Source organism: Echiichthys vipera, assembly GCF_963691815.1.
Source record: "Echiichthys vipera genome assembly, chromosome: 1".
In the NCBI taxonomy this organism is placed as follows: Eukaryota; Metazoa; Chordata; class Actinopteri; order Perciformes; family Trachinidae; genus Echiichthys; species Echiichthys vipera.
Window position 1 is genome coordinate 33360235 of NC_139826.1, and position 15624 is coordinate 33375858.

A 15624-nucleotide genomic window follows, 5' to 3' on the forward strand; every position below is an offset into this window, starting at 1 on the left:
TGTGTTGGACCTTAAAGCAGCACTAATGTGTTATCAGGGCTGTAAAAAATGCTTAATTTACGAATAATTTTAGCAAAAAATGAGGCGCACCTGTTGGGGATTACAACATTTGGTCTTTGGATCGAAATCCCACACCATATTTTAGTTTTTGCCTGAGCACACAAGGCGGCCTGGATCCAAACTTCCGTGTGGATCCACACCCTGTTTTCCGGGGAGCCGCTGGAGATCCAGCCCTTCAACACGCTGCTCTATTACGTCCCGTCCGTGAGCAGTGAGCTGGCGGCGGCGGAGATTTCTCCTTCTGGCCGGATCTTAATCTTTTCTCCAACGGAGCTCTTTCTGCTCTTTTCCAGCGCTTGACACACATCAGAATAACAAAGTCGGCGCGTCGGTGCTCGGTCGCCCGCAAATCTCTGCGTCTTTGCGCTGCGCCTCCGTGGCAATGGATTGAATTCGGTTGTTTTTTTTCCTCCGACCTCTGCCTCGACCAAGTTGAGAAAACAGTCTCCGTAACCTGCGGCTCTCTCTTTCCAGCTACATGTTTCATCCGGCCACTTTTAAAAGTACCTGGCTCCGGATGTTTCTGCACATTATAGGACTTTGAACTTTTTTTTTTTCTCCGCTTGTGCATTTTTTGCAGGAGGTGGCCGGGGGGATTTTTAAGGATTTCTTTTTTTTTTTTTTTTTTTTTCTTGTGTGTGTGTTGAAGCTTCTCCGGAGGTTCCTGGAGCCTGCAAAGATTGTATTTGTGAAAAGTGATGGCCGAGCGGGGAGCTCTGTCGCTCCTCTCTCTCCTCTGTCTCACCTTTCTCTACACCGAGACCACCGCGGCAAAGCATGTCGACAAAGGTAAATGCCTTTATTATGTATGTGTGTGTGTGTGTGTGTGTGTGCGTGTGCGCCTCTTTACGCATCGACTGGGAGAAACTTAGCGACATTGTATCACGAGTTGGAAGAAAGGGGACGCACGGAATGGCTCAGACGTGGAGCTAGGAAGCTAATTGTGCCGTGTTCGGTTCAACTACTCCTTCACCATCTACCCAACTTTCAAAGTAGCCTACTCTCCCATAAACGGATCCTGGACCAGCCCTGTTCAGAGCACTAGAGCAACACGCTTTTTCCATTCCGTCCTTTTGTCTGCATTGAGGCTGTTGAGGCACAACTGCTGATGGGGTTTTCTCTGTTTCTCTTCCAAATGACTGCTAGACACGAGGTGCAAATATGTATTTAGGTTTGTGCGCATTTGGATTTTGGGCACATTTTGAATGAGTTGAACCGAGATGGTCCATCTACCTGTGTTTGACTGCCTCTGTGATCACGGGGGATGCAATGGATGGGCAGGAACTTGAGACAGGGAAAAAAAAAATCACAAAGAGTCATTAGTGGTTACTGTCAGGTAATAAGCTGGCATCATCAGTCCAGCAGACATCTCATTACCTGGGCGTCAATACACGTTAAGCTGATGGATAAACAGACACCAATTCGTTTGCTTCTGTTAATTGTTTTGAAGTGAGGGCACTGCACTGCAGTCTCACTCTGTCTTACCCCAACTGTTGGTATTCTGGAAGTGAGAGATTTCACCGGTAATAGAGGTGATTTCTTTAATACTGGAGGTATTTTGTTAGAGTCTGTGTGTTTCAGCTTAACCCCAATAAGCACCCGGAGCCATGAGTGCCTGAGATAAATTGGGGAGCTGTGAAAAGGAAAAATGTCTTTCCAGCAGTCACTGAAGTGAACAGCTTCAGCCCGTATCACACAACCCATCCTGACAGAGTCACATCTTTATCATTTAAGCTGTCGGACACCATCAAACGCAGCAGCATGTGGTCTGGAAAATTGTGAATATAACTGACTCTTGTGCAACATGGCCCAGTTTTTTTTTCCCCCATCATTCTCGTGATATGCAAAATAGTTGTGTGTGTTTGTGTGTGTGTGTGTGTGTGTGTGTGTGTCTCAGAAAGAAAGGCAGTCTATGTGCCTTTTGAAATTTGAAAGCTTGTTGTTTATTTAAAAAAAAAAAAGATTGTGCACAGAAGACGGGCCTTGGAGTGACAGGCCTGTGCTAGCTGTTGGGCTCTCTTGCGTGTTGAGCCTGATGAAAGACCCTCTCCTGCATGAAAAGCGCTCTGCAGTGGTAGAAGGGGAGATAGAGAGGGAGAGAAAAAAAAAAAGCCCCTCCTTGGCTTTGCTGGAGATCAGTACAAAAGAGAGAGATGGGGGTAGGGTGAAACAGGCCGACTGTCTGGAAAGTAATAAAACCAGGAGATTAAGGGGACCAGGGAGTTCCTTTGGGAGCCTTGATTGATTCCAGAGAATTGGACTGGGACCCACACGCAGAGAGAGTCTCCAATTACTAATTGTGGGGTCCCCCTCTCTGAAAATAACTGTTTATTCAAAACACGTTTCTTTGAGGTCCTGACTGTGGCCAGAACTTATCTTTTTTCAAAGCTGACAGAGTTGGACCCTCACTTTTCTAGAGTTTCAGTCTCATTTGGTTCGGGGACAGATAGAATCGGTACTCTCACTTTTTTGTTTCACTACGGAATAACCTGTTAAAGTTCAGCCAATCTGCTGCTATTTTTCACCACTTCCTCCTCCTGTAACTCTTAAAAGTAGTTAGAAGTTTTTAAAAAATGGCTCAGAAAGTTTGGCGTTTATAGATAAGTCCCTGTTAGAGGAGTGTAAAATCCATTTAGGCGTTATCTTATCTCTGTAATCCTGCTGGGAGGGAATAGTGTGCTGATTGTCTCCCAGTGGACAATGCAAATAACTTGCCGAGATGTGTAAACATTTGGCAACCCTCTCGGCTCTTACAGACCACTCTCCAGGGTTTTATCCTCACAGACCACCTCAGATGCACCGTCGACCAGACTTAAAAACAACTGTTATTTTCTTTGGCCCATTTAAGGTCTTCTCTGTGGATTTTGCTGCTAAGAACACAATTTACCACCTTTTGTGTTGTTGTGTTTGGAAAACCCTGGTGGTCCTACATCCCAGTTAGTGGGGACAAAGAGGAAGAAGGCTTAGTTTGATCTTTTTTTAACCTGAATTTTTCGCAGTGTAATCTTTAAGCAATATGTATTGAAAGGTTAGCCATTTGCACAAATACAACTTCATCTTCAGAGTAAAGTAGCTTCATCTTTTCCTCGTGTCCACATCATCTTGTGATGGGTCGAGAGAGTGCGTCATCATGCGAAGTCACCTGCTGTCTCTGCCCGTATAGAATATGCTGTTTACTGATTATTTATTCATAGGCTCCAATCGCTCATAAAGTCCTAATGACCTCCATCCACAAGAGATGGATAATTGCGCACTTGGCCAAGTGTTTGATTCATCTGTTTCACTAATGATAGCACCCCCATTAGGAAATGCTACTGATCTGCTATGCACACTGCTGTGGAGGCTCAGTTTGATTCTGTTCTCTGTGTCCTTGTGTTGGAGGTGGCGTGACGAGGTCAGCAGTTTGAGATCACCGGTGAAAATAACAACTTGTTTGTGTCCAGGGTTTGGATGGGTGGGGGGTTAAAATGACAGGGGTTATTTAAATAATTTGCCCCAACTGTCACAGCAGTTTATTACATGTAATTGGCAGGAGGAAATAGAGATCAATATCTTCTGAATGGATGGCACGGCATCTGCTGTTGCATCTCTTTGTGGTGACTGGGGGTCAGTGCAATCACTAGCTTTCAGCTTTCAGCGCTCAGCGAACTATTGTGGCAAAAATAATGGAACTATTGGCTCTTATTTCATCTAACAAGGCTTTCCACTGTGTTGACCTGCTCATATATGGCTGTTATTCAAAACGGTGTCTTCAGTGTGTTCTGAACTTAAGGATTTGTGTGGACACGCCACCATCACTTCCACCATGGAAAAACATGCACGCCTTGAAACACACATGGTTTGATCCCATTTTACAACATGTCAAACATTCACACATCAGCTGGCAGTCCTGAATTCTTGTACGCCAGACTGAATCAACATGAAGTCTCTCTCCACACTACACATTTTAATCCAGTGTTTTTCCGCATGCTCACTGATGGCTGTTCAGCGTGCTGTTTGAGACAGTTTCTCTAACTGGTATTGTTAGCCCCCTGTGTATTTGAGACCTTGCTGGCTTGTTGCTTGTGATAGTGAAGGGCTGTTTTGAGTGGAGAGAAGCCAAGGGTCATGGTCCTAAGCCTAGAGCGGATCATAAACAAGTCCATGACTTCTGCTACCTCCTTTTCTTAAACAAAATTGCCTCTATCTGAGCTTCAAAATGACTGAATTGTGCTTTTCCTGTCTCCCCACTGAATCCTGTTTACCAGCCTCTGATTCTGGTACACAGTCAATGACCTAAAAAAAAGACTTTCTTAGGGCTGTATATTTTGTATTTCACCCACATTCAGTATTTTCTTTTTTTCCCTTTTTTTAGCAGTTGGTTGTGTTTTTTCTGGATATAACTTTTCAAGCATTTATAATTTATCTTGTAAACCGCTTGGGAAATAATCAACTTTGCATTTCACTGAAAATCAGTTAATCTGAGGTGATTTTTGCATGCATTTACCATATTTCCGTACCTGATATTGGAGGAATATTATTATTATTCTGACGTTGTTGGAAATGACTCCTTTGCCATTAAAACACTGGGATGAAGTTAACTTAGAAGTACAAATTCACCGGCTTTGCTTTTTTAATTTTAAATAAATTCCACCTTTATAGCTGCAGTCCCTGGTCTATTTTACCAGGACTTTTTTTTAGGCCATATGCTGGCAAAAAGAATAAAGGCTTTTTTTTTTTTACACACCACTTCTGCTAATCAATTTCCGCGGGGAACCCTGCTCCCTGGACAGAGGAGACTCCTTTGATTGAATGGAGTGCAAAAGGGGCATAGGTGTTGTCCAGAACCATCAATTTTCTCTGCGCTTTGAAAGCCAGCAATATGTGGTGTTATGATTGGTCAGTTCTCAAAAAGCGGCTCACATCAAGTGTGCTCCTCTTAAAAGCCGAACTTCTCTCAGCCTCAGAGGTGTTCCTGCTGTGACTAAAACGATGTCGGACGCAGCACCTTTCCAAAGCGGCTGCTGTGCGTCTTCTTTGTGTCTGCTGGCCCTTTCATGTCAAAACAAAAAAAGCTGAAAAACACACTCGCTGGTGGTTTGAAGAAAGTTGAAAAGTGTCAAGAGTCTATAGAGCTGTCCATATACAGTATGCCCTGTGTGACGAGTCCTTTGAGACCCAATGGTAACCTGAGGGACTTTACTTCAACAATATTGTTATCTTTTCCCGGAGACCTAGCTGGAAACACGTTTGCCTCACTGATTTCTACTGTTGCTTTTAGTTTTCTTCTTGAAATGGAACAAAATGCACAATCTCTAATTCACTGTGGTGCTGTTGTAATTTCCAGACTTCCCTGTTAAGCTGTGACTGAATGATGCTCAGGCGTAATGACCTCTGGGCGAGCGGAGTCTTTTTAGTTTCCATGGAGCTGACGCACATAGCAGCAGTGTGAGCAAAGTACACAAAGAACACCGAAACATGGCTACATGTCAGTAAAGAGTATGGTTAGTCATCTCTTTCACGACGCCGCTGTGCACTTCAGTCATAAGGCGATTCCTGTCGGGCTCTGGACAACTAAAGCGAGGTTCATGGGCGCCGCAGTGTGAGAATACTGAAACGAAAAGCGCGGCCATAAACAAAGCTTTAAGTGGTCTGCTCCTCAAGCCTCGCCACAGTCTTGCAGTTCTACGAACACAAAGCTGTGTGTGTTATGTCGGGACGTGGTGTTGGATGTGTGGCAACATTTCCATTTCTTTAAAAATCTTGAAAGCATCTAATCAGGGAAGATGCTGCACAGGGAAAATCTTTTCAATTTCTCTCCTGTTACAAGGAACGTCCTTTTGACGTAAACATTTCCGCAAAGGTTTCTTGATATTGCAATGGGCTTGGATTTGGACAGGAAGGGTTTGATAAACCAAAACAATAATTTACCATTCTGAGCACCGCTGTTGTGCCGAAGCTTTTACCAGAGCAGCACACAACATGGTCAGAAAGACCTGTAGGTGAAGGCTGTGTGAGTAGCAAGTGGTAGTGTTGCAGCAGGATACATTCTTCAATATTTATGCTGTGCTAGACTGCAGTCACAGTTGGTCATGTTCTTCAGGACAGCGTGGCATTGTCCAGTCTTTGACCGCATACAGAACCACTGCAGTAGTCGAGCTACCGTGTTTTAATGCACGCTGTCCTTTATAACTGCAGCATGACGGCAGCAAATGGCAGTGAATTTATTGACGTTAGATTTAAGTAGTGTACTGCAAGCAAGGAAGTATGTTCCCTTGGCCTGGCATTCAAGCAAAACCTTGAAGGAATGAGCTTTGTGGCCCTTCCAAAGGAATCATTATACAAGCACAGCAGGACAGTGAGGACTTTTTTTTTTTTTTTTTTCCCTGAAAATTTTCCTCAAACTTTTGCTATTTTGGTTCTGCTGAGCTCCTGTCGTGGTGTCTCCTGTCGGTAGTGGCAGCTGCATAGGATTATGACACATGCAAGCTGTGCTTGTCAGATGAGCCTGGACTAATGAGTGCAAGGCTCTGTTATACACTGAACTGTTTTTACAGCGCTGGGGGGCATATTACAGACATTTCCTATGAAAATAAGATCAAGCCTTTTTTAAATGTTGGAACGCACATTTTCTTTTTCCTACACATTTTTTTTAATTGAATTTTGGAACGCACATTTTTCAATCCTCCGAGATGTTTTATTTTGACATTTATAAATCAAGGTCTAGTTTACATTTCAGTAATAACTAAGCAGTTGAAGGACAAGGCTGGCTTTGTTTTGTGTTTTTGTTTTCTAGGATTACATGCCTTATTATTACATGACTTATTTCAAGGAACCTATGAGCAAACCTCTGGTAAACAATTCTTTGTGGTGAAACTCAGTTTTACAGAACTGTCAATTAAATCAACCCATTAATTCGGTGTCAAAATCATGGAAGTGTTAGTTGACTAAGAATTTCTTTAATCGACAGCCCTATTGTTTAAATAAACCGATGAAACTGACAGAGGGAAAGTTGGAATCGATGGAGTTGTTGGTCTGGTTGAAATCTTATGGATCAGATCTTGATATTTCAAAGCAGATACACATGGTTTTTATTGATGGTAAAAAAACAGATATGGGATCTCTTGTGAAACGTTTCAGTATTGACAGAGAGATTTTCTACTGAGGCATTATCCTACACGCCATCTCATAACAGTTACATAAACCTGAAGGCTGACAAACAGCTGTCATTTAGAGACACAAAGATGGCAATCATTAAACAACTTCAGAGTAAAAACTTAAACGGGATCCAGGGACACTTTGATGTGCAGCTTAGGCTTTATTCTATAAGCGTAAGCGACAGAAGAACAAATTAGAAAGTTAGTTGGCATTACATTTTCCTAATTCCTTTTAGATTTTGGCAACTCCTTGCCCAATCAGTTGTTACTCTCAAAAACCTTAAATATAATTAGAGTAATGTATAATTGATGTGCTCGTGAGATGGCTAGTTTCATTCCTGGCAGCGGCCTTGGTCGTAAATTAAGAGAGACATATTCATTTTGAAAGACGTATTAATAACCTTCATTTGTTTGCACTGTACCTGCTGGAGTCCCACCATCCTACAGCTCTCAGACATGAATTCATTCTCTGCCATCTTCTTGGAGGACATCCAGGTTGTGATAAATTAACCTGAAAGTCTTCGTGATGGTGTAGTTCATGGTGTAGTGCAGTTGTTAAGTAGCTTGTGCTTCAAGGAGAACAAGAATCAATGCAGCTTTTCCCAATATAAGGATTTCTGTTTATTATAATTGTCCAATATGGAAAGTGCAATTTGAATCTTGATATTCCTAACCCAGGATTGTTTTTTATGGATCCTGTGGCCTCAACTATTTCATTATTCTACTATTCACCAAATTAACTTGTATTGTTGTTTCTAACCTCAAGAATTGCCACCGTCACTTTACTCATGATATTATTGGAGCTAGGTTCATCAGTCTGTGCATGTGGGAGAGGTCTTACACTCATTCATAAAGTATCCACCACCCATATACACAAAGAGCCTCTCACCCTTCATTCGGTCAAAGGAACTTTTCATGTGCTGAAAGGGTGTGGGTGCAGTCGTGACAGAGAGAGGATTGTGAGCTCGACTCAATCGAGCTGGCTGCCATCATCTTGTGCCTGGCCTGTAGCTCTTGGCAGTTTTAGACATGGTGGGATGTGTGTGTATATGTTGGGGTGGGTATTTGTGAAGGCGTATGCCACCCATCTGGGGTTGAACAGCTGTTTTATCAACAAGGTTCAGAGAGTTTCCAGACTTGAACTCACACAAGAGTGTTTAATTACTTTAACTGAGAAGATTTTTTGAGATTTTGATTCAGCCTTGAGGTAATTCTGCAGCTAGCAACCTTATGGTCATTGATTCAGTATTGTGTGGCGAGCGCATATTTTCAGAAACAAAAAGGTGGGGGAAGCATGTGCTGATTGCTGCACCACTTATATTATTATAGGCAAAAGTTTTATTGTCAAAGTCTTTATTTAGTCAAAGACTAAATTACAACTTTGCACACAGCTCTGAATGGCAAAGAGGTTGGTGTTTGGGTGGTGTGGGTTTGCCAAAGAATTTAGATCTCTAAAAATGACCGTAGGAATGATTTGACATAAATTGAAACCTGATGTTTACCATTAGAAAATATTGACATGTGGACCGGCAATCTTTTTTGGAGGGCACACGTAACACAGTTCAATACAAATATTTCTAATTGTGGTGTTTTTTCAGTAGATAATGAGCTGCTGTAACTTTGGTGAGTAGTGCCAAGACAATGTCTGTTTGAAGTTTCTGTTTTCTCCCTTTCATGTCTTGGATCTGTTTTACAAGGCACAAACTGGTTTCTGTAGAGGAAGACCATAGAAACCACTTAACTTTCAAGCATAGAAGGCATATTGTGTTTTGGCTTCAGCAAGAATAGAAGAATGTGTCATTTTTGTCCTACACAGTACTTTTCCGTGGCACTATCATAGCACGCAAAGCACAGCAGTGTTGAGACTCAGACGTCAAGTTTAAACAGTTTGGGGTTAAGAGTTAAGACCAGCGAAAGGCTTGGCGCTAGTCATGTATACATCAACTTGTGTCCCAGTTCCTCTTGGAGCCTCTCTAGTCAACCTCCCAGGTTTTATTTTGATTTCACCTGCTGCTATGGTGACCCCTGGAAAAAAAATTCCTGGTATTAACTGATGTTTCTGCTTCTTAAAGCCGAGCTGAAACGATTCTTTGAAAGGTTCAGCATTAGATAGAGGCTCCTTTGTGCCGTTGGGAGCTCCCCTTTGGCACGGGGCTCCACTGACTGCAGTGACTTCTAACCATGTTATTGGAACCAGTTCCTCCTCAACTCTGAGCTCATCTAAAGCTAACGGGTCAAGAGAGGCGGCCGAAATTGTGAAATGACTGCTTTAAGCCTTTATAATACATTGCCATGATCTAATAGAATTGGCAGTTTTGATTCTTGGCCCTTCACAGTTGAATAAACGCTTTCCAGCACTTACTTTTTCTTCTTCTATATTAATGTAAAAGCTTGAATTTGGTCCTAGAAAATGCTAATTTTGCCTTGAAAATTGATTAACGATAATGGTGGTGAATACATTTGACTTTTGATGAAAACATCAAGCCTTAAAAGTGAGGTATTGGGGCTTCTTTTATAATTTTTTAAATATTTTTACAATATTTGGAAACAGGAGCTTCTGGTCGGGTCTTCATTGCTTGCAATTCATGTATAAAATTAGTCCCCAATCCCTTTCTTCAGTTATGAGTGTCCTTTTTCTAATGTGGATTCGAGTCCTTGACCTTTTGGGAAGATGATAAACTCTGCTAGTGTCTGTTTTATGGAGTCTGATAAAAGACAAGGGCTGTCTGTGATATGAAACTTAAGATACTGAGGAACAAGTTGGGTTACTGGCAGCCTTACACAATGCAGGGGAAGATTGCACAATATTCACATTATGACATTATGACTCAGAGTGTTTATCTTATCTACACAGCTAATGGCGTTCTTAGGATGGCAACAAGGTGGAGTATAATTTTCTTCACTTTCTTTGGCACCATGCCAAAATTACACATACAGTACAGCTGGGTTTCAATCGCTGTTGGATGAAGCCGTACAGAACCTGAGAGCAGCATCTGGGACGGCACAGTCTCGTGAGCTGTGTCTAAATAGAGACACGACCCTGCTCTGTCCGATATGATGGAGGAAGAGGAGGATAAGCAGGTGGAGGTGAGGATTTTCGTCCAGCTTCACGTGTACACAATGGGCAGTGATGGAAAGCAGCTGCATCAATACCCTCAGATCCCTTAACTAATGTCCCTTGAACCTTGAGTCATCTTGTGACCCCCCCCCCCCCCCCACACACACTCACACACTCACACACACACACACACACACACACACACACACACACACACACACACACACACACACACACACACACACACACACACACACACACACACACACACTCTTCTCAGCGACGGGTCGTTCAGCCACAGCACCAGCATGGCTGCAAAATGGATGGCGGCCAGCAGGGAGCACCTGCGGAGGGATAGCAGGCGAGCAGCATTCCATCACAGGACCTCGAGACACAGATGTCATATGAGACACGAGGGATGTGTTTGGAGTGGGGGATGGGGTGGGAGGGCCAATGGCAGAGGTTTTGGCATGGTGGAACAGTAATGGAGTGGGATAGTAAGCCAGCTGCTGCCAACCGATTCTTAATGAGGTGTCCCATCAAGAACACAGTGAGATGAACATTAATGACTACAGCTAAACTTGTCTGTTCATTTATTCCCCTCCTTTTCAATCACGCTAGGATGAGGTGCATGACATGTTCGGGCTTTTTTCTTCCAAGCCTGATTTGAATGTGGCTTGCCCTTTAATGTAATTGGGCTGCAGCTAGTACAACAATGATTTATGTGTGTATTTTTATTAATTTTAATTGGTTGAGTAATCGTTTAGTACATGAAGTCAGAATTTCCCAGAGCCCAAGACCCGATGAAAGCCTCTTTTCAGTTTTTCTGACCAACAGCACGAAACCCAAAGATATTTAGGTTAATCTGATATAAAACAGAGAAAAAAAACGAAAATTCTCATAAGCTGGAACAGGCTATTTTTTTTTTCACACTTGCTTTTTTCAAAATAGTTGTCGTTGTCAGTGAGCAATTCAGCTAAATGGGGAATGTAAGGACCTTGAGAGACAGATGGTGCAGGGTGGAAGCATGAGAAATGCATGATTGTCATAATCAATCAAATCCAATCAATTGTTGTGCATTATGAACATATATGCTCATCAAACATTAGATTTTCAGAACGAACAACTGAGCATATGAATATGTGTACTTGTCTTGTGAAGGACAGTACATTCTTGTATAACCTTTTCTCTGCAACCGACAATCGCAGTGCCTGAAATCCTGGTTGAGGAAAAAAAGCAAAATGCTCTTTCTGCTTTCATAGTTAATTCACCTGGAGTGGTCTAAATTAGTCCTGAGTGCATAAGCATGTCATTCAAGCTTTCAGGATACCTGCTGAACAAATTCACTCAAAGAGCCCACAAACAACGAACACACGCACACGCACACGTGTACACACACGCACACGCACACGTGTACACACACACACACACACACACACACACACACGTACACACGTACACACACACACGTACACACGTACACACACACACACACACACACACACACACACACACACACACACACACACACACACACACACACACACACACACACACACACACAGCAAGATCCTCAAACATGTCCTGCAGTCTGTTTGTGCCATATGCTGTATAATATTGTTGTGAAGTGTAGCAAGTCTAAATGAAAATTCACCGAACATTATCTAATTAAGCAGGTGTGAAAGCTGCTTAATTCAAGTCGGTTTTGGCACTTCGCACCGGCCCATGTTCAGCTGAGAGATGTGAATACTTTCATTAAGCCGGGGACCAAGTTGCACACTTTTATTTCTCCTCAAAAGAAGATGTCGAAAAGTGGTCTTGAGTTATAAAGGGTGGTGGTTTTATTAGCCACTACTAGTCTGTGGGGTGCTTTTTGCTGCAGAGTGACAGGGGACTTAATAATGAAGCTCTCTAACCCAATGAGCCCTGAATCAGTGGAGCCTCTCTTCCCTTCTTTGTCCCTCTCCCAATCCCCCCACAGTGCCACTGCATTCCCAGCCTGGCGGGGCAGTGTCTCTGGGCCAGGGCCATGTCACGCACCCCTTTTGGCCCCAAACGACCGTGGTTGGGGGGGTCAGGGGTTCAAGTGCTCCCCGTGGGGCAATGCATGGGATGCCTAGTGACGCTGCGGCTCGGCCCCCACACTGGCTATGTCGGTAATTAATTTCAAATGAGAAAGAAATTGGCTGACCTCGCAATAGCTAGCCTCTTGGCTCTAATTCTCTATTACTGCCCCTTTCCTATTTTGCCTTTCTCCCACACAGACTTCAAAGGACTGGCGCGGATAGCCCCTCCTGGTCCTACGCTGATAGTGAAGCGCTCAGAGAACATTCCTCGCGTGCTAGACCGAGGTTGAGTGTGGATTTTATGGGCTCTGTTTCTGCTAGTCTCACACATACCTGTGGTTCATGTGCATGCTATAGAACAGGGGTGTCAAACTGATCCAGTAAAGGGCCGCTGTGGCTGCAGGTTTTGTATTCTCAACAAGCAAGAACACACCTGATCCAACAAATCAACTGTGTGAAGACGATTCAGGTGATTGAATAAGTCGTGTCAGGTGTGTTCTGGATCAGTTTGACACCCTTGCTATAGAAGGTTAACCGTGTTAACCCCTTCTCCTATGTGGCATCAGAAATACAACTGGTGATGCTGAAGATGAGAAGGCTTCTTGGTCCCGATGAAAATACTATATCACCCTGTGTTTGGGAAATTTTGTACAAATCTGATGCATTTAGCGCAGCTTATCACAGATGCTAGAGGCACGGGGAAACTATGGGAGCTGGGCTCTCTCGAAAGTAAAAAAGGATTAGCTACTCAGGAACTATAAAATGTCTTATTTACCAGTGCATTGTTCGTTTTTTGCCAAGAAAACTAGCTCATCAAAACATCAGCTGGATTTTGTTCAAAGGCACCAAAATGTTCAAAAGCTGACACAAAGGTGACATGACTTCTGCTGTGTGTAGCCTCTGGGCTCAGTTGTTTGTTGGTCAAAAAGTAGCTCCAGCATGTAAGCTAACTGCTATTTTCAATGCAATGTTCTGTTTTCTTTCTCTACATTGACTAAACACACACATAACCTGTAAATACGACAGCTTTGGAGTTGTAATGCACCTTTTTATTTAACTTTGCTAGCTGTTAGATGCAAACACTTCACAAGACTACCTCTTTGGAAATCTTAGTAAAAAGAACAAAAATAAGTAATCCTCCCATTCACATATACTTAATTAAAAGACAGTATCTGTTTGTTGTGGGTTTTTTTTGGTCAATGTGGCGGCAGTCTGTATCGATAAGATTTCCTGAGGGGAAACAATTGTGTGAAATGCAGGAAGCCATTAGGAAGCCAGGGACTCGTGTCTCTCCCTGCTGAGTAAATAGTGTCTGGGCCTCCCCCCATTTCATCCACTTTTGAATGAGCCCAGCACTTGTAACAATAAAGGCAGGAAATGAACTGTACTCACACCGGAGTGTGCAGGATGCTCATTGTGTTCCTAATTGACCAAACTAGGTTGGGTGATAAAAGCTGACTTTTCTCCTGGTAACTTCAAAATAGCTCAATGGTAGCATGAAGTAGCTGTGGTGGGGGGAAAAAACAGCTAATGAGGCACTATTTCATTGGATAATTTTAGATTTTCTTGGGCTGTTTTGGCCATGTCCTAAATGACCCGGTCTGTGTGAAACTTGAGCTCACAGTTTGAATCCATGACTACCCATTGCAGGTGTGCATTGAAAAAATGAGTACACAAGAAAACAAACGTGTGTTGTGGTTCATCCTGTGATGTGTGAAAAAGCAATTGCAGTCCTCAGTGTCAACCTGTTTACTACTGTAGTTTCTAACCTCACCCGGCTGCAACATCCTCATTTTCCTCTGTGGAATGCAGGTGTGACTCACAGCCAGACAGTGTTACTTAAGTTGTCATCCGAGAAGCCCTCCAGGGGAAAGTTGTTTTGACCTTGAGTGTAGAGCAGAAGTGTATTTTAGCTGACCTCCATTCAGAGACGATTGGTAATGTAGTTGGGATTTGGGGTACTACTATCGTGTGTTTGCGTGTTGCAGTAATGCCCACTTATTCCCCTGAGCCATTCACTTTTTCTTCCATGTGCATCTGCTATGCTTCAGGTAATGTATGCCAAATATGCACCAAGAAGCCAATGAACCAGTTTCCAGATTGCCATTCTGGTTTAATTGTTGAGTAAGGGATCAGTGGTTATCTGGCCCACATTTTGTGCTTAGTGTAATTGATATTTGGGTTACCCCTAGATTAAGTGACAACTAAGTAGGTTAGCATTGAGGATTTTCCCAGATTAATTCTAGGAGTCCAATCTGAGTGGACTGACCACTCTCCCTGTATCATCCCAAACGTCTGCTGTACCTGGGATTTACTAGCATATGAAAAGGAAATGAGATCAGAGGTGGCGATAAATCCTGCAGCTTAAGCCTCCCTCCGAGAAAATGAGATGCACACATGGCGTCGTCGGTCACCAGCCTCTCATGTCCTCATTTCCGATAAATTGATTTTGGGTGCTCAGGTGATTAGAGGTGGGGTCGTCCTTCAGGGGGGAGCTTTGTCAACTAATGCAACCGTCTGTGTAGTCATTCATTTCCTTAATTCACTTTCTTCTTCACTTTCCTCGTTATATGCAACGCAGCTTTGCAGTGACTTGTTTGCATTGTGGCGTGCGGAGAGAGGTGCTCCAGTGAGGCTATCTTCCCTTTGTTGTAGCCCTTTTAGCCTTGGGTGAAATGTTATACTTCACACCAAGATGCTGCACATTCATATTACGTCCACACACTGTGAGAGTCCCCGTGTCCCAGCAGATTCACAAGCAACTAATTTAGGAGCTGTTAAGTGATTTAGCATCTGTTTTTTATGGGACCCTAGTGAGCCACAACTGCCACCCCCCTTCCGCCGATCACTGTCTCTGCCTGTGGCGTCAAGGCTTGCTTTTTGAATTTCAATCAACCCTGGATGCATTGTTGTTTTTATCTGAGGGGGATGGGTCGGATGGGGTGTTAGTGGTAGTAACTGGTTGTGTGTGTCAATCAAATAGTCAGTGTGACCAATGGACAGCCCATTGGAGGGTAGTTGGGTGTGTTCTCAGGGGGCACAAGGCTCTAACTGCTGCCCGCGGGGCGAACCCTGCCCTCCATTCTTCACACATCGTCCTCCCTCCCCTCGTCATCTTCCTAACAACAAGAACACAGGCAGTACAATCAATAACAGCCTCACCCCCCTTCTCCTTCCAACCGCCTTCCCCCCTCCGACTCCTCCTCTGGTCAGCCGCTCCCTGCTTTCCATTTATCAACACTGCGTTTGATGTTGGCGTCATCATTCTCTGTCAACCCCCAACACCTCAGTGTGTGTAATTTTA

General features: G+C 43.4%; 1 protein-coding gene across 7 annotated transcripts in view; it reads left to right on the forward strand.

Annotated features, from left to right (window-relative positions):
* Nucleotides 1-282: 282 nt before the first annotated feature.
* Nucleotides 283-15624, forward strand: part of neo1a (neogenin 1a) — a 161952-nt gene continuing 146610 nt past the window's right edge. For all 7 annotated transcript variants that reach the window (XM_083940586.1, XM_083940589.1, XM_083940587.1 and 4 more), the window contains exon 1: nt 283-849. In XM_083940586.1, coding sequence (XP_083796712.1) covers nt 759-849 — 91 coding nt within the window. In that variant the 5' untranslated portion in view covers nt 283-758. The remainder of the gene's footprint in view (nt 850-15624) is intronic.